Source organism: Phoenix dactylifera, unplaced genomic scaffold (genome assembly GCF_009389715.1).
Source record: "Phoenix dactylifera cultivar Barhee BC4 unplaced genomic scaffold, palm_55x_up_171113_PBpolish2nd_filt_p 000806F, whole genome shotgun sequence".
Classification (NCBI taxonomy): domain Eukaryota; kingdom Viridiplantae; phylum Streptophyta; class Magnoliopsida; order Arecales; family Arecaceae; genus Phoenix; species Phoenix dactylifera.
The window spans coordinates 109,115-129,127 of NW_024068173.1; the positions used below are offsets into that span (position 1 = coordinate 109,115).

Genomic DNA, 20,013 nt, shown 5'->3' on the forward strand with positions numbered 1-20,013 from the left:
GACTGGTAGTGAGATATATTGTGATCTCTATCACTATATCATTGAAAACTCCTTTCAATGGGTTGGAACGATTCCAACTCAACTCATTAGGGTTTATCGATCATCAAGATAATCCCTATGAGTCCCACCATCCACCAGTGACACCTAGCAGCATGTAGTGGCTACCCAGCAGAATGGAATGATGAACCTCTAGGTGCAGTTAACATGTGATACAGTCCTACTATCGTGGATCCCTACAGGACGGAGGTCATGGACAACTCGTCAAACCCCATCGTCTGTCATATGTCAAGATTTATTCGACTCGAGTTCGATAGTGAAAAACTCTTTCTCCACTGTGCATACTGCCCCGGCCGAGGTCTTTACGAACTCAGTCTTATAAATCACATAGGATCTCTCCTTATCTATCAAGGTCGATAGATTCCATATAGGTGCATACCCTACTCCTACAGTGAACTTACTGCAGCCAATCTACACTGCATGGACCCATATGGCTAGAGACCATGTATGTGTGCAGTCAAACTACAATAACCTCACTGTGAGTAGCCGAAGCACCGCAGGTCAAAGGACCAGTCACACTACTGCAACATCAAGCAAGTCACTGACGAGTGGATAGACATCCAAGTGACTTCTTGTATTGGTCACGCTCAGTACCCTTGTTCTCTAACAAGCACCTGCACTATCACTTCAGTGTCCCTACACTGTGGACTCAAGTCTCGTCCATCCAGAAGGAGAGTGATCTGTGCACTGATCGGATCGATCACCGTCCTCGTGATGATCCTTTGATCAGGAGCATTTAGAAATTAATCACCAATGATACATGGCTCAAATTCTCAACTCTTGAGAATATGTATCATCATCTTATTAATTTCTTGGACGATTCATAGACACATAAACAATATGAATGAAAAAGATGCCTTTTATTTATTCAATAATAAATAGTCAAGTACAAAATTATGTCCCTAGAATCAACAATGTGTCAGCCAAATTGGCTTCTAGGGCATACATCTAACAATTACAACTATTTAATTGTAGAAAACATAATGGAGCAGATCATGACCTAGAGGAGGTTGAAGGAGTAAAATGCAAAGTACATGTTGACAACTAGAAAAATAATTCTTGCTGTATCTTAAAATTATTTAGATTTTAGACCATTTGCTACAAGCACATTCAACAAACCGAAAAAAATGAAAAAAAGAGCCAGTGGACCACAAATTTAGAATGGCCATATTGTAAGGTGTCGAAAATAACCCTTAAGAAAGATGCAAGATGCACAGTTAATCCTCCCAAGAGAATGATGATATCCCGAAAATTAGAAATTAACACTGTAAACTAATTCAATAATTCATATTGGACCAAAAGGTCATGCAGATTCACCTAATGGCTATCAAAGACACTAAGATCAAATAGAGTTAGGTTTACACCAGCCACTCCTATCATAGCATACAATGAAAAGCTTAAAATATCTTTTTAAAATTTTTGGCAAGTGAGGCATTAGCCTTAATATGTCCCATTGATTGTAAGGAAGGCAGTCTATCAGACTTTGCCCAACAAAATAAAAGAGATAATGTCAATTTGAATTTTGGATTTCAATATTCCTTTTTGTTCAATTCATTAGTGGTGTATGCAAAGGAGAATTTTGTCATAATGGTTATGTTTGAGTCTTAAGAGATCAGTCAATGAGGTTGGCTTAGTTCTAGAGTCATGCTGATATAAGCAAATTAAGGTATGACAGAAATGAATTAAGAACAGGAGCTCAAAGCTCATTTAAACTGTGCCATGAAGCTTTTTAAAATTTAAATGAATATTAAATTTTGACCACATTCATTCATGATTTTAATGCTTGTTCAAACTTTATCCCTGTGAACTTAATGGTTTGATCCGCATAATTAGAAGTTGCTGGCCTTCATTGTTGACCAACACTTCCTCCATGATAAGACCAATATAATACTAAAGACACTCAATCATGTAATTGTGGACCTTATTCCTGGAAATCTAAGCAACAGCAGCACAAATTGTACGGCATTTGAATTTAATTCATAGATAGCAGATAAAGGTTTTCCATTTGCTACAAGCAAAGATTACGTATTAGTCTGAGTTGATTTTGGCTAGGGAAGACAATCTTGGAATATGGACATGCTTTCATATATTTCTAAAAAAGATGAATGTCAAAAACCTAATAAAAGCTAAACTATTAACCAAGACAAAGAAATGCACTTAACTATGCTACCACTAAACAAAAGGCCCTATATTTTATGGAGAAAAGAAAAAGGAAAAGTTATACTAGTAATGACCTTATTACCTGTTCATCATTGGAATCACTTCCATGCACAGTTAATGTACTACTCATGTAATAAAAAGGAGAAATCAGATTAACAAATTGGCATTGTAGCCACCAACAACTTTTACAGAACCCCTTGTTTTTTGGAATTAGTGGAAAGAGTGGGCATTATTGGTGGAGAGGAAACAATAGATCGGGGTTTATCAAGATCAATGTTATCAGCTTCTGGAATCTAATGCTTGCCATTCACATCATGTGTACAATAAGATATGAATCTGAAAAAACTAAGTATTTATTCACAATTTGTAAGAAAATCATTTAGTTAAACATAACAACACTTACACTGCCAAGTCATAGAGTTATGACTTATTTGATAAACAACTAATACCATTGTACATGGATAAAGCATTATAGAATAGAACCGTTGCAGCAATACTCTACAGTATCAAGAAGATGCCCATTTGAAGTGATGTGCTTCACGTCAATGATAAAGTTATTCCGAACAAACCCAAACCCAAAAGTCCCGTCCTCATACTCCCATATCCTACCCTCCACATTTCCTGGATCACCAGAAGAACCATATAGGTCTGGAATCACCAGTTCATAAGTAGAGTTGATACAGAGAATGCGTGAGACCACTTCCCTGTCCAAGTTGCTCCAATTCGAAGCCACCGACCGTATGTGCTTGCGGCTACCATACAGATCCAGTTCCTCTTTAGAAAATGGGGCTTCAAGAAATGTAGTGTTAGAAGTCCAGAAAGTAGGGGAATAACCAGAGAATAGCTCCCCTGCGTCGCCAACTCGTCTACAGGTTATTCCACCGACATCATCATATGCAACAAAGTAAAAATTCAGGAGATTTTCCTCACAAATCCCCTACAGGAAGAAGTGTTGTTTAAGAAATTGTTCATTTGCAAGAGCGACAAACACAAGATCTAGACATAATGCATGCTACAAATCGAAACATTACTAAAGAACGGAATTTTCCAACAGGAAGTGAAAAAACAAGCACCTTCCATAAACCTTGCAAAGGCCGTGATGGAGTGGGTTCATAGTTGGCAATCTTGACGAAATGCTCAGCTTCCCATAGTCTCCTCCTCCCAAGCTTCTCCCATTTCTTCTTCCTCTGCCTTCTGGAAGCCTTGTCGCCGCCCGGGATCGTCCGATTAGCAAAGTACTGATAGATCTCCGACATCAACCGGTCTGGCGGCGACGTACTCTCTATCTCCGCCACCTGATCCAAAACCCCCGAATCGTCGCCGCAAGCCTCAGCATAGAAGCTCCAGTTCTCCTCCACCACGAAATGGTTGCAGCCCATAAAGCTAACGGCCACGGGTACCAAATCGGAATCCGACGACGACGACGACCCGGAAGCCGAGGACAACATTTCACCCGGCGCCTCGAATCGGCATCCCGGATGGAGGAAGCTGACGGGATCGCCATGGGCAGACAGGCCGAGCCAGATGAAGGGAACCTTGAGGACTCCGTGGGAGCCCAGCTCGGCGGAGGGGGAAACGCGGGATCCGGTGATGTAGGAGGGGCCCCATTCGAAGAAGAGGAGGGGAGGGGTGCCGGGGGTGCCGTGGCCGATACGCCGCCAGAAGCCGATGAGGGCCTCCCAGCGGACGAGGGCGCGGTAGAGGCGGGCGTAGGGGACGCCGGCGCCGCCGCCGTCGGAGGCCCAGGAGCGGATGAGGGTTTTGGAGCCCCAGCGGCGGTCGCACATCGCGAGCCAGACAGGGCTATCGGAGGCGGAGGCGCTGCAGAGGGCGGCGAACCGGCGGGAGGTGCAGGCGAAGGCGGAGACCTCGGCGGGTGAGAGAAAGGAAAGCACGTTCAGCTGCACGTCCTCCGGGAAGTCGGAGAACGAGGGTGGCGACGCCATAGCTAGGGTTAGGCTTAGGCTTTCCGGCGATGCGAGATGGAGGAGACGACGGACGCAGAGCTTCGCCCGAAAAATGGCAAAGTTGAGGCGTTTTGGCTTTCAGCGCTGCGACCGCCTAGAAGGGGGGAGAACTTTGATGGAATATCGGTCCGTTGAACTCATGAGTCTAATGTGGTGCATTAGTTTGAATGGTAATATTAACCCTTCTTAAAAAAAAAACGTTCGTCGATCTTCTTTTCATTTTTTGTTTCTTGTTTTGTGAAGAACTTCAATCATTAGCTTGGTGATTGTTTTTTTCGCCAACATTGGTCATTCTTTGATGCTCCCAATTTTTTTTTTAAGAAAAAAAATGGAACTAGGACCACATCTTAGGACCATAGCATATCACCACCATTAGAAGTCCGGGCTGAGATTCATAACCAGAAAAAAAAAAACGGCACTAGGACCACATCTTAGGACTATAGCATATCACCACCCTTAGAAGTCCAGGCTGAGATTCATAACCAGACATCTTCCAAATCTACTGAGGTGAGCTGTAAATTTGATAATTATATACAGAAGAGATTAGATTCAGAGAGAGTCAAAAGTGGGGAAAAAAAGATAAAAAAACAAGTGGCATTGAATTACTCCTTTACATTCTTTGGCTTCAGAGAAGGATAAATGATGGTAGGACATTCTCGCCACCTTCAAGGATGGCAACTTTTTTGGTTTTGGTTGAAGTTACTGATTAAAATTTCCACGGCGAGGTTATTTTGATACAAATATACATTCTACTGAACCGCACAAAACATGTAGTCTTTGCCAGTGATTTTGTAATCATATTGCTTCCTCCCTCATCTGTTTCTGAAAGCAGTGATATCCTGCAACAAGATTCATCTTTTATTCCTAACTACTAACCAAATCCAACAGTTGTTCCAGGCTGCGAACCATCTAGCTGTAACAGGAGGTAGCAATTTCCATGCCGTGGTTTTTTCTGTCAAAGAAATACCAGTTACTCTTCTTGGAACATATGACAGATCGAAGCACTCAGACAAGCAGCGTTTGTTCTTCCCCCTTGCATCAATCTAGTGTTAAATGGTCCTTTACAAAAACGTGTATAATACAGAAGGATTAAGGGAAATGATTAGGAACATTAGACTTAGTAGAAGCCTACTCATATGTAGGAGACAAAATGGTGGCACTGCTATTATAATCTAAACAAATAAATAGGCACTTGAAACTAAAAAAGAACACTTGAAATATACACCAATGCACTCATTCATAATGTACATGTAGACAAGGATACATCATAGACTTGGAGAATTTCATGAGATAACGGGCAAATAAAACAGAAGGTGAATACAATGCCCCTTGCTGCTATTGGATCCAGCATCGACACCGAGTAACTAACAGATCAGTTTCAGTCAAATCTGTGAACCACCACACTTCCCTATCAAATTCTCCTTTTGGAGCTCAACTGCTAGTATCAGGAGATCCACCATCTCCAATCCTGCAATAGAAACAGGGTCAACTTTCTCAATTTTGGGCACCTCCAAAGGGTCGGTCGGTTCATAAAGATTTTCATAAGTAACAGCATCCTCTCCACTGCCAGACCAGCTGATAGGAAGTGAGCTCCCAAGGGCTGTCTTCATATGGTTTGCCTCTGAGATTATGTTGCTCAATGCTTGAATTATACTTTCGGTAGGACCAGCTGATGCTGCATCATCTTGCGCCTGCAATAGACATTAATAATGTCCTATCATCAAACATCAGAAACAAATCATGAAGGTAATGCCACTAACTTGTCAGATTCTAATTCTGTAGAAGAAGGTCGGGACACAACGAAATGTTGGGGAATCCTGTTATCATGGAGCAGAAGCAAATCATCTGTACCACTGGTTGATGTTACGGGAATAGGTTACTTTTTTTTCTGTTTGTGCAGGGTTCAATTGTCTGACAAGCAGTGGAAAGTTGAGGGCCAACATGGCAGTGTATCTCAGTACGACAGTATTATTCTTGACAAGAGGTTTGTGTATCCAAAATTTACTTTCCTATTTTTAACGAAAGGTATTGTTCCTCTTCCTAATTTTTTTTCCTTTCTTTTCTTTTCTAAATACTTAATTTTTCCTATTTGCCTGCTCTGGCAGTTAGCAGACACAAGAAGCATGTGGAGACAAGTAAATGCAAGTTAATAGGTCCACTGAAAAATTACACACGAGAAGGCCTTTTGTAAATACCAAAAGATCCATCAGACTGATCAAATTAGTCCTGTTAAAAAATCCCATTATATTGCTGCATGCTCATGGTATGTTGGGTCATTCATGGAGGAGTTCAGATCCTTTGTGCCTTGCACCGTATGCCCAGCCATGTGCCCCATGCAGGAATAGTCCTTGCGCCGGGGACCTGCGCTGCATCACCAGGGGCTAACAGAGGTGCTGATGCAGTGAGCCTGCCCTGGCACATGAACCAATCTTGAGTGCCACACAGCACCGGGCATGGAGGATTCACAGTCACCATGGAATGCTGCATCTATCCCAAAAATGTGGAGATGTAGAAGATTTCTGGGGACTTATAATAGCAATAATGTTTCCATAGTTATGTTGACTCATTTTAAGGAATTTTTTTTTTTTTTTGAGGGATGGGTTGGGGTGGGGGTGTTGTGGTCCTGCCAAATACTCTGCTTAGCCACGCATGGACTACAAGCACCCTTAAAAAAGAATTAGGTAGTGTCCACATGTACTCAGCTTTCCATTCTAATCTCACAGTTTTATATTAACAAAATTCTATAATATGAGTGGTAAGCAAATTCCTTTTTTCACCCTTGAGTCTTTCTTTCCGGAAATCCTACTGGTAACAGACGTTTCTGGGGAAGAAGATTGAGCTTAAATAAAGTATGATCCTGAGTTGAAAAACTTCAAAGGCAACCTACTTAGAAATTACCACTGCTATTATGAATGAACTTCTTCTCATACCAATATAATGATCATGACCATCAACCCGTCTGCCAACAATTTGGATTGGATTTATGTATCCTTATTTGTTAAGAGCTATCATTGGTTTATTGCAATTTTCTCATTCCTTCCCCCAATCTTCTCTCTTTAACAGGAAAGGGTTTCCAGTTAAAGTGTAATAGATTTGACATCAACTAAGACCTGCCTGTAAAATCATCACCTTCCCTTCTAACATGTCTAATGCAATAACAAAAGAATAATCAAAGAAGATTGAGAAATAAAAAATGTTTACAAGAAGAATATAAATGGGTGTCATTACAACGTAGTGCTGGTGTTGGTACTGCCTTAGCATAAAATCAGCATGGTCCAGCACTTAAAACCTTGATTAGCATATTCTATTAAAATTTGTATTATAATAGTATTTTTAATCTTTATGTATTAAAGGAAAGAGGACTAACCCTTAAAAGTAAAACATGAAGCCTGCGAACTGAAGAAGTAACACGTTCCATATTTGCCATGCTTTCCTGAAGGGCTGCATTTTCAATTTTCAACCTGAAATTGATTAATGATAAACAATTAACTATCAGAAAATTAAATGTGATATTAAACTGAAATTGGCTATGTATTTGCTCCATTCTATACTTTAATTTGACTACATAAGTATAACCTACAAACAGATACACGACGAAGAGGCAAAGAAGGGATGAGAAAAATTCATTGGAGGAAATCCTATTGAATTAAAATGTTAAACAAGGGCAATGTAAACTTAAAAACTAAGCCCAATCTCATGAAGATTTTGGCTGCCACCTTATATACAGCAAACAGTCAAATAATGACCTATTTTGTGCAAGTTACAGATATTGCTTTTAGAGATGTAGTTGAATATCTGGTCAATTGGGGCTTAGTTTTATTTCTTATTTCCTTTCTATTATATTACAGATTTCAGAAGATCTGCAATTTTATCATATTTATCTTTCTTTCTTAATGTGAATAGTCCAAGATGATTCAAATTAACAAGATAGGGGAGCCAGCCCAAATATGTTAAAAGGAAATTAGTCAGCTTGAGGAGTGGAGCATTTTCACAAAAAAATAATCGGGCATCCAAAACCCTTGTATTTGCATGAAAATTTCATTTATACGAGGAATAGAACAATCCTGCATGCATATAATTTAAACCCTTCAGGAAATAAACAAAGAGTCCTTTACAGGTATCTTATGTAGACAAAATATAATTGAATGATGGATTGGAAACTAAAGCATGATACTAAACACTCAAAATAATCTATAAATCATGTCATTCCTAATATAAAACAACAAGCATCACTATGAACCTCGCAAAATCCATGCATTTGAAGTCTTTCTTATTAGTCGAATTGCTTTTGCCAGAGCTTCCATAAATATCAGTATCATGTTGACTATGATCATTCCCCATCCAACGCTTCAAGTATGTTTTCTTTAAAATATTCTTCAATCTTCCTTCTCGCTCATGAAGGGCTATGTTTTTGTCAGAATCATCTGCCAAATAATTGTCATGTTTCAAACTATGGCTGCAATTCCTGTACCAGCATATGATAATAAGTAGATATAGATACCTTAGGAAAGTTGTCCACAAAAAGAAATGAATAGATTAAAGATGCCCGCTATTAATCATTGTGCGATAAAACAACATATTCATCCAAAGAGTTGGTAATACACATCAGAACTATTTCTCCAAAATGTAAGGCACAAATAAAACCAGAAAATGGGATTACAAGATGCATGGGTGATTATCAGATATTCAAAAAGTTTCACATTGCTCAAGGGACATTGGATTCACACTCTTAACAACTCACCCTTGCAACTAATCCAACCTAATTCATTCAAAACCTTTTTTGTTACAACTTTTGTCAATTGTGCTGATTTAGAATACATCCAAGTAGTATGGGTATATTCAAGGTTTTTAATATCATGAGATGGGACCATCCCAATTTTTCCATGGAGTAGACACCCCATGTACTAAAACCTAGGAACAAGGAATGTGGAACCACCTCGAATTGCCCGGTTCGGGGCGTACCGAGGCATGCCGACGGCGGACTAGGATTGTGCCGGCGGCGGACCGTGACGGTTCCGACATTCAAAACGGTAACCAGCAGGTGGGGGGAGGGAGAAGAAAAGAGAGGAAGAGAGAGAGAGGGGGAGAAAGGGAGAGGGTGAGGGAGAGAGGGCCGTCGGAGGGGCTCCAGAGGGCCGGAGCAGGGGCTCCGCCTTCAGGACCCTTGTTTCGAACAAAACAGGAGTCCATCGGAGCCCTTTTTTAAAAAATTTTAAGTGAACTCGGCAAAAGAAATTTTAAGTGAAGTCGGCAAATCTGTTGCAAACTACACTTAAAATTTTCAAAATAAAAAAGGAGCCCTAACAGACCCCTGTTTCGTTTGAAACAGGGGTCCAAAGGGCGGAGCCGGCTCCGCCCCTTTAGGGCCCCTCTGGCGACCCTCCCTCTCCCCCCCTCTCTCGTCCTCTCTCTCATTCTCCCTCTTCCGCTCCCTCGCCCTCTCTATTGTGTTGGTACGGGCTCGGCACAGAACAATACAGGGGCGTAGCAAACCGTGTCACCAATGGACCGGTACGGGCTCCACTACCAACATGACAGACCTTGCTTAGGATGGTGGATGTTTTGTCCCATCCTAGTTTGTTTCTCAACTCATCTCATCTCGGTCCATTACTCGACTCGTCCCATCCCAACACTCAAGATGGTTGGGACACCCCACTGTCCCATTGATATTCAAAATCCTAGGTACATTAGTCTTTTATCTTTCCGCAAAATTTTTAGTTTCAATAAAAAAATCAGATAATTTTAGTTTTGTTTATAAATCTAAAACCAACTCTTTTCCTCAAATTTTTTTCCGATATCCTAGAAACCCCCTCATCCTTGAACCCCAAACGCCCGATGGGATACTCAACCAACAGTTTGTCATCCCCTGAATTTGAGCACAAAACTGGAATCCGAAGACAAAAGAAGAAATTCTCAACCTTAATTTAACAAAGTTGAAAGCACTTAAGTGCCTCTGATTGGTAATAATAAAAATTCTCGATTCTACGAGAATATTTATGAAAGCGTTTCTTTTGCTTCTCTTTCATGGATGTTTCATTTTCCAAAATATATCCTAATTTTGGCCTAATTCTTTTTCTGATGATTGATTCAACCTCTGATCAAAAAGATAGACCTTAGTTTTGAGGAACTACGAACCGGCGGAGCAAAATCCGCAATAGGTGCAGGCTGACTCGGAGAGGCAGACAACCGAGCAAACTATTCTATCGCAGGATCATGTAAAATGCTCGAGCCCCCGCAGGAGTACGTCTGCAACGAACCATGATAAAAAATAAAAAAATAAGCCCAATCCATATAACCATAATCATGGATCCAAAACCTACCAAATAGGACAGTACTATTGGTAACATACCATTCCGATGCAAAATTGGCATTAGTACGGTTGCAACGATGCCAAAAAAGTATGTACTAATATGTACAAGCCATACCATTTCATACCAATCCAAACCAGTGTGCACAGATGGTAACGTATCGATCATATTAGTTGGCAGTTGGCACCGATGGTTTTTTATTCTTTTTGATGTTTTCCGATTTTGGTATGTATTGTTAGTACTAGCACCCTACGGATACAGCACTGCTTTGATGGAAAAATGGTATATGATTCAATAGCAGTATTTAAAACCTTGATTATAATGAGTAGAATGGTTTTTGATGTTCCCAATGACTGAATTATCTTAATCCCCATTCCCTTGCATTCTTGGTGAAAAATAGACAAAAGATCAACAAAAATTGAAACAAGCAATCAAACATGTGTCAAAAGGATTAAGAAAGGAGAAAGAAAAAAGGATTCTGATTTGGTCAAAGGCAAGGAAAATTTAGCCAAAAAATAGATAACAAACCATCGGTTCCGGACCCTATTCGTCCCAACCATCCTTGACCAAATTAGTGATAGACAATCTTCGGGTGGCTATGGAACCCTAGGTCCATGTAAACTGGGTGTTAGGGTTTCCCAACCAAGACTGTCTAGTTTAGTAACTAGATTAGCCCATACCAACCAAGACAAGCCTAGGACTTGATTAAAGGGGTTCTATGTAAATCGGGAGTCAATCTATAATACTGGGTCCTGGCTGAGACTAATTGGATTAATGACCAGGTCAGCGAGTACTAACTGGTACAAGCCTGGGACCCATTTAAAGAAAAAGAGTCCGATTTGTCTTAAATGTTTGTTTTCACATGTGGAGAGACGAAAAAAGCAAAGAGAGGTGCACAAGAAAAGGAGAGCAAGAGTCGGTACTGATACTAGTATCAACACCATTAAACCAACTATCATCTCAAAATACTATAGTTTGACAAATAAGTCCTAAAAACCCTCTAAAGAATCATTAAAAGCAACAAACAAGAAAAAAAGAAAAATAGGAAAATTTGATGTCTCCTTGTTACCAAGATGCTAAACTAATGGTATCGTCTCAACCTGTCCAGTGGTTTGGGACTATGATTTAAAATGAGATAAAAAGAGGAAAATTTGAAAGTCCACCCGTTAACAAACTATTGCATCTGCTTGTCTATTTGACCTTCACTATTCTTTCTCCTTATTTTATGTCTTTATACATAAAGATAAGATGACATTGCTTTTTATAAAGCATTTTTTATCCTACATTTACCATCACTTTATTGGTACTGGACCCTGGGATACCATCCTATTACAGTGTTGGTATGCGGTACGGTACAAGACGGCAAGGCTTACCGAGCATCCGTACAGTACGAGACTGCATACAAGTTTAGTACCGGTACAGAACGGTATGCCTAGTATAATATGGTACCGACTAGTACGACAAACCTTGATGGCATGCATACACAGATGATTATTATTAATCAATCAAGCTTTTAGATGTGCACAATACTTTACAGTGGGCAAAAATAACAATGAGATAAATCAAAAAATCGTACTCACCATAGCTTAAGCAAATTAATTTTGTGGGTTAACATATATGACTAAAACCCGATCCATATTAGACATGAACATTTAGAATATCCACCATAGACAAGATAGCAATCAAAGCTTAATAAACCCCCTCTTTGAAGCCAAAGATATTTTTAACAAAAAATAGATGAACAAAATGCAAAACAAAATAACTATTCCATTCTGCATCTCAAAGTTTGACTATAATACATGGTTTTAAATGCTTATTTGCATTGGGGCCAAAACAAACATCAGAACAGCACCTACCACATCTTTTAAGAAAAAATAATAATAATAACTAAACAAAGGGACTTATGTCCTTTTTCTTTTGACATGGAATGGCATGTGCTTTGGCACAACATACCACATACCGTGCTAGCCACAAGCAGACATGCCCTATGCCAGCAACAAATCCTTGCTAAAACAAATTGGTTTTATACACAAACTGCAACACAAATTCATGCCAATTGACATGAATCTAATTTCATGATTGAAGATTCATGGTCTGATAGTCATGGATATGTTGGTCAATTTATTTTTTGTATTCCATGTAAGTCCTAATGCAAATCAACACTAATAGTGCTACCAGATAAATTGGCCATGTAATGCTTATATCATTTGTTGCATGCAAGTATTTAAGGGGAAAAAGAACAGAAAAGAATCGACGTGTCAGCAATATGTTCATGTAAAATAAAGAAGATGCAATAGAAAACAGTGTCCAAATCATTATATTAAATGGCCTAATAAGAACCATACTCCTGCAATAGCTGATATTCTCTCTTTAGTAGAGCTAATTCCATAAGAGCTTTCACCTTTTCATTCGTAACCTATAAAATAAAATATGAGTATTAAATGTAACATTACATACATACAAAAAGTAAATTATTCAGGCAGGATAATCAGGAATACTGTCAATACATTCAAGGCAAGAGGTCAATAGTTGATTACAATTACTTAATGCATCTCAAAGTTAAATAACAGCTATGAAAGAAAATGAACATTATATAGTGAAAGAATATTGTTGTAAGCAAGAGAGACCAAATATTATTTAAGTCATATATATTAAGTGCTAGTAACAGCCAAAGAATGCAGAGCTCTGAAATGGTTGCATGCTAGACAACCAGCATCTGTCACTCGAGCGCAACTACGAATGATAAATAGTTGAGTCTTTTCAATAAATATAATATCTATGTCTATAGCTTTTGTCCTCGATTATGTCCCTTGAATTTCATCAGTGAAGGTTTTCTGTTAGAATATATAGTAATTATTGTTTTTGTGTATATGGCATGTATCACTTTATTATGATATATTTAAGTAGTAGTTCACACTTTTTTCAGGCTAACAAATCATGGCTTGTTACATGACATGAGTTAGCTGTGAACCTAAAAAGTAAAATGTTAAGTATAGAGAATTGAGTTCCATCCCTCTTATCCATACTCTGTACTAGAATCTCTAAACTCAAAAATTAGAAAAAGAAAACATCAAAGAAAAATGATAGAGAAAAGAACCAAGATTATGATTATTATTTTTTTATAACTATGATATCATATTTCAAGATAGCCACAATGATTAAAGCACATTACATATGTCATCAATTATATCAACCAAGGAGAAGAGGAAGAAAGCACATGATATGCCTTTCCAACTCTAGAAGAGAATAACAACTTCAAGAGAAGTATCTTTTTGGGGCAAGGTTTATCATACTATACCAAACCGAACGGTACAGAACGTACCATACCGTACTGGTTTAGTACTGGTACATAGTATGGGGAGGCGTACTGACACTCGGTATGCCGAACCAACTCCGTACCATACCATACCGACCCAATGATAGTGTGGCATCGATACAGGGTCTGATATCGAGATGGCGTATCTTGTTTTGGGGTCACACAAGTATAATTTTCAAGAGGGTAGGCTTTGGACCATGGTAAGAATGCTCTATTGTGACCTGGGTGTCATGGGTACAAAATACATAAACAGCCTCTCTGCAAGCATGGTAAGATTGTGTTCTCTGATTCCCAACCTAGACCTCGCAGTGGCAAGAGCCTTGTGCACTAGGATGCCTTTCGACAAATATAATTTTCAAGATTATAATGCCCAGAACAAAATATTCAGTGACTATAATCATCATTATACAGGCCAAATGAAAGAGAATATCATACTACAAATTATCCAGAAAGACAATACTTGAGATAAGTTGATTTGGAGTTCCTCCAGCTTTTTCTGAAGAGCTTTATTCACATCCCTTTCTAGTAGATGCCTCTCTTCTTGCTGGGACAAAAGCAATAGTGCAGCAATCTGCAGCAAAGCAAGAATCAGCTAGATAAATGAAAAAAATCAAAAATACTTGGCTCATAAAGCTTTTAACATCAAAGTAGAAATTAGACCGATAAAAAAAGATCAGCAGACTACAGGAAAATAACACAATGTAAAACAATACAAAAAGAAAACAAAATATCACATTAAAGGTAAAGGTAAACAAGACCTTTTCTTGCAATGCTTGAGCAAGCACATCTGACGTATCCGTCATTCTGTTTTTAACACTGCTTGTTGTTGGATGCCCACTCTGCATCACATATAAATTAAGAAACAGAGGTAGAAGAAAACTGGAAATGATAAAAGTGCAGAAATTCAAATATAGAAGTTCCAAAGACAGTCTACTAAAAAGCACTACATAAACTCACCATAAGGAATTAATTTGTAGAGCTATCGTATGCTCAAGCTTTTTCAGTTAAGAAAGCATTATAATGACACAAAGCCTTATTTCATATTTGAGGTTCAATTTATTAAACTATTTTTTCATGTCAATTTGATCCTATCATGGATTATATTTTATACTCACTGAAACCATTCAAATCCTTGCTCACAATTTTCACCAGTGTCATCGTAAATCTCAAATTCCTCTTTGCCAAAGCTTCCTTGCATTCTGGAAGCCAATTTCAACTTCAACCACCCTACTGTTATCCCATTAGAAAATCGGCATCCATCTCCAATCCTTTTAAATCTAAGTTCAAGGTTAAAAAAGAATGCTGCTGGTTCTCTTGGACCTCTGCCAGAAAGGTGGTATGGCAATTCTTATTGTGAATACAAGTTACATCATATATATGTTTTTTGTGTTGATCAAATAATGTATTCAGATGTTATCTTTCACAAGGTTGCCTATAGATTACATCAATGGGGTTTGCATACATGCACCCATGTTTTCACAAGCTCATTGAGTATTGAATAAGGTATTCAGATGTTATCTTTCACAAGGTTGTCTGTGGATTACATCAATGGGGTTTGCATACATGCACCTATGTTATGACATGCGCATTGAGTATTAATCTTTTCTGCAAATATCTATGGCTACAGGTAAGATCATTGAGCTACTCCAACAATTACCTTTCAAATAGCATGGTACCATACCAAGAAAACAGCATGGTACAGAAGGCCAAATTCTTTTGCTTTGGGTTGATGGTACACATTGCCAGTTTCGATATTTATTATACATGTCCATAGTATCTCATTAAATTCCCCACCAGATAGTACTCTGTCATTGCATCTCCCACACACCCTATAGTATGCTTTTCTTCCCCATCACCAAGTTTTACTGAATATTCTTAATATTTCCATAAATGTCATGTTTTTGTTATCTCCTTAGGCCCTTTTTGTTCCCTACTTTTCTAATTTATGCAACACTGCAACCTAATACAGGTTTATCTTTAAGTTGGAAGGTATACAGCAGTCATGATTGGTTCTCTGAAACTGCTTTCATTTTTCCAAAAACCTGGCCATTAGTTGCTTTTCCCCATCACGAACTTTTACTGAACATTCTTAATATTTCCATAAATGCCATGTTTTTTTTTATCTCCTGAGGCTCTCTTTGTTCCCTTCTTTTTTAACTTATGCAGCGCCGCAACCTAATACAGATTTATCATTAAGTTGGAAGGTATATAGTAGTCATGATTAGTTCTCTGAAATTGCTTTCATTTTTCCAAAAATCTGGCCCATTACTGTTTGACATAACATTTTTCTGCAGCTTGCCAGTTTAACACCATTATATTGATAAAACATGACATTTTCACTTATATTGTTGTAGAAGTGTACTACAATAATTTCCCACAATCATTTGACATTTTTATATATATTATGATCGCCTCGATTAACTAAATTAACCTGATCACTTTGATGAATTTCCAAACCTGGACCAGTATTTCAACTAGCTTTGATGCCTTAACCTTTTGCATCCTTCTCAAAACAAATTCTTCTAAACAAACACCCAAGGAAGAATCCCCACTCAGCATTTTTTTAAATACCATTTCTATCTATTTTTCCTCCCCATCTTTCATCAAAATCATAATATCCTAACTCTCAATGCTAAGTGAGTTTACATATTTCCTTATTTTTAACGAAATACATATGTCCTTAAAAATACATATTTACATATTTCCAGTTCATTCTAATCTAATAGAATCTACAATGTTTTCCCTTATTTTTAAGCTCAAACTATTATATAAATTATCATAAGCTGCATAACTAGATTAAGCTTGTCTGGATCAGCTTCGCTTAAATATATCATAACAGTCCATGATGTCATTTGTTCTTTTACATTCTTTAAAGCAGGCCCTCTTTTCTTCAATAACCTGTTCTGCCCTGCTACTCAACTACAAAATTTCATCAATGTACCTATAGAATCTCCAAGAACTCCTCTGTCAATTCTCAAAATAAGTTGTCATCTTACCCCTTATTTCATTTGGTTCAAGTCTTAATTTCCATTTTCTTTCCATTAAATTGTCTATTAAATATGCTGTATTTTCCCCATCTACATTTTGTCATCTTTAAGGTTCATCAGGTCCAATTTACTTCTTACTTCTAGATTTCTAGTGCAGATAATTTAATTACTATTGTTTGTTGTGTGGTCAGAGTGTGGGCAGAGTCTCTCTCTTTTTATCACCTTACATTATGTTTTCCCCTCTCATGGGAAGCAACATAATCTGAAACAAATATGATTCACTCACAAGCAACAAAGCTTATGTCCCTTTTATTATGTACTTGCAAATTCAAGTATCGAATCTCCCAATGTAAATATAGTTGAGATTGTTACAGAATATTCAATCAAATGGCAAAAAAGAGAACACGAAGAACAGTTTGATGAAAAAGAATCTCAATAACATTAAACTCTAGGGTTTATATATATGGCTAAAAAGGATCCAGATATAAAGAAAAAAACCTCAAGCTCAATGGTAGGATCAACATCACTGGTAATATGCACATTCCTGCATTCACTGTCATCACATTGCTGCCCTCTCTGAGAAACCGCGGAGTTTGACTGATGGTTCATGTGAATTTGATTTATCATTTTCTGAACCTCAACAAGCATTGTATTCATCTTCAAAGCTTCTTCTTCCAATAATTTCATGACTTCAGATCTCTGCTGAATAAGAAAATTGCGCAATACCGATAACCCATTCCTAATGAAGTCATCTAATATAATCTGCATTTAAAGTCAAGGTATTAGATAGATAAAATAGAAAAAAGGGGGAAAGAGTGTGCAACATTCTGCAGAAACTATTCCATACATGTTTTTTCTCCAGAGACTGCACATTCTTTTTTAAATGTCGTTCAATATCAAGCCCCTATGAGTTCAAATTTAAATATCAGATTCAAATAAAAAGCAACTTAGATATATCATGTTTTCTTCTTTGCTCCCTTAATGACATGCATACCATGTGCAAGTTGTTTTGAAGCTTGCCTATAGAGTTTCTCAGTATCTCCTTTTCTTCTTCTAAAGAGGCCTGTATGTATATATATTCTATTAATTGTAAGAAGAAAATCTATAGACAAGAAGATTAAGAAAAAGAAAATCAGAGCATGCAATTTGCAACAACAGAAATTGCATTCTTCAGATTAAAGGAAAAGTTATCAAAAGAAGTATATAGAATTGGCCAAAGAAAAGGTGATAAGAATGATTAGACACAGGAAAGTAAATATATGGAAGGCGTTAATATTTGCTGTTCCCGGTCCAGTAAACATTACACAGGTAAATGGCTATTTTAAAAGAATATAACAGGATCGCCACCAATTGCGTAGCTTGACTCAGGTCAGCTAATTGGGACAGAAAGACATGAGATAATAATTGGTGCCTTATGTTAAATTAATATAGGATCGTCCTAATTTAATAGTCGATTTGCTAAATTTAATGGTGTGTAGTTTTGTTGAGTCACTTATCCAGTTTCTACATATACTGAAACAATATCCATGCATCTTTCATTCAAATATACATGCAAAATTCAACTAAGCATGAGAAACATGTCAAACGAAAGTTAAGTTTTTTTAAGTGCTGCTTCACGTCTGCAATGATGTACCATGCTGAGTTAGTGCTGGTACTGGCCATGCGTCTGACAGCAGGTTTATTATAAGTTATCAATCCATGCCAACCCATATGGACCCATACCGATTTGGCATGGATCTTTATTTATTTATTTATTTATTTATTTACTCATTTATTTATTGTTTCAGCTGATGGCATGTTAGGCAATACTACTAAAATCAATGTTTCAAAAACTGAGGCACAGGACCTTACTAACAAGCATGGCTTGGGCTGTCAGTACACCATTGCTTTTTGGCTCCAAATTTTTTTTTCTTTCCTCTTTTTGCTATTTTATGCATTAAATGCTCATGTTTCTAAAAATTATGAAGTGTGGGAATTAAGGATCACCGAATCGGTACAGGTAGGCATACCGGTCAGCCACCGGACTGGTTCGGTACCAGTTCGGACTAGTTCGAACCGGTACCACTGGTTTGACCGGTTCATGCATCCAAAAGCCCAAAAAAATTTGGCCTGGCCAGTATGGGCCCGTACCAATTTTTAATGCCGAACCAGACGGGTCAGAGGTTCAGTACGTGCTGAACTGGTCAGTACAAGCCGGTTCGGTACGAGCTAAACGGGGCGATACGGGCCGGTTCAACATTTCTCGCAGAATAAACATTGCAAAAACTTTCTCTAGTCTTAGAATGCCCCCATCCCATAAGACCCTTATAATCTTTCAAATTTTCAGCTATTCTCATAATGCCCCTATTAAACCTCTTTGTTACAGGTCTCCCTTATTTCCCAACTCTCCTGAAAAACTCTTGGAAGTTTTCTATTCTCAACGTATCCCTCTTCCAAAATATTTCTATAATAATTCAAATATATTTATTCTCCCAAGTCGTCCATCTAATATTTTGAATTATGTTATTAGTTAAAACTCTAGAGATTGATCCCTTTATCTTAGCCAGACCTCGACTTATTTTCCTTGGACCCATGTTGCTTTCTGACAAAAACAACTCTTCCAAACAAAGTTCACATGTTTAACAACCCATACCAAGCCTAGCCTTCCCTAGTTCATGTGTAACAGTTCGAGCCCATCTCTTGTTTTTTCTCATCCGTACCATCTCCCACCAGCACTCTTAAGCAAATTACAAAGTCCACTTTGTTTCGGATTCCAACTATAACAAAAACTTTCCTTCCTTTGACTCCAACCTAGAGCCTCCTATACCAACGCAGCAATATATTACTACAAACACCTAGAAGGTCATCAATATTTGCATGTGGTTCAATATAGATATCATTTGGGTTAAAGGCTTAGATGAGTAAAGAATTTCAAACTGGACTTGTTAAATGTCAAGCCTTCTAATTCAATTTCAAATGATGTTGTATTTGAATTGACCATTATAGTTTATAATAGTAATGATAATAATAATAGAGCTTTGAATTTATATTTATGATTAGAGCATAGAATACAACTTAAAGCAAGCGATGTCGACGTAAATTATCCAGACATATTATATTTGTATTTTTTTTCAATATAAGAACATGTTGGGAAAATAATTGTTCTTTTTGGTATAGAAGACAATAATTATTTTTTAAAACAAATAATTTATTGATATGGAACTCTAGAGGGCCAACTG

The 20,013-nt window shown here is 37.8% G+C and overlaps 2 protein-coding genes across 7 annotated transcripts in view; both read right to left on the reverse strand.

The window, feature by feature from the left end:
- Nucleotides 1-2,548: 2,548 nt before the first annotated feature.
- On the reverse strand, nucleotides 2,549-4,589 carry LOC103711325 (F-box protein At3g12350-like). Its single transcript, XM_008797432.4, has 2 exons — nucleotides 3,291-4,589; nucleotides 2,549-3,154 (listed from the first exon to the last, which is right to left on the reverse strand). The coding sequence occupies exons 1-2, from the start codon at nucleotides 4,161-4,163 to the stop codon at nucleotides 2,687-2,689; spliced, it is 1,341 nt and encodes a 446-aa protein (XP_008795654.2). The 5' UTR covers nucleotides 4,164-4,589; the 3' UTR covers nucleotides 2,549-2,686.
- A 732-nt stretch (nucleotides 4,590-5,321) lies between these two features.
- LOC103711324 (myosin-10) overlaps nucleotides 5,322-20,013 on the reverse strand; it is a 35,994-nt gene continuing 21,302 nt past the window's right edge. For 4 of the 6 annotated variants that reach the window (XM_039120459.1, XM_008797430.4, XM_008797429.4 and 1 more), the window contains 9 exons: nucleotides 17,790-17,858; nucleotides 17,643-17,699; nucleotides 17,294-17,557; nucleotides 14,567-14,647; nucleotides 14,269-14,379; nucleotides 12,838-12,908; nucleotides 8,425-8,649; nucleotides 7,552-7,645; nucleotides 5,322-5,875 (listed from right to left, as the gene is read on the reverse strand). In XM_039120459.1, the coding sequence (XP_038976387.1) occupies nucleotides 5,567-5,875; nucleotides 7,552-7,645; nucleotides 8,425-8,649; nucleotides 12,838-12,908; nucleotides 14,269-14,379; nucleotides 14,567-14,647; nucleotides 17,294-17,557; nucleotides 17,643-17,699; nucleotides 17,790-17,858 (1,281 nt within the window). In that variant the 3' untranslated portion in view covers nucleotides 5,322-5,566. The remainder of the gene's footprint in view (nucleotides 5,876-7,551; nucleotides 7,646-8,424; nucleotides 8,650-12,837; nucleotides 12,909-14,268; nucleotides 14,380-14,566; nucleotides 14,648-17,293; nucleotides 17,558-17,642; nucleotides 17,700-17,789; nucleotides 17,859-20,013) is intronic. The other 2 variants (XM_039120461.1, XM_039120462.1) reach the window with 2 other exon arrangements.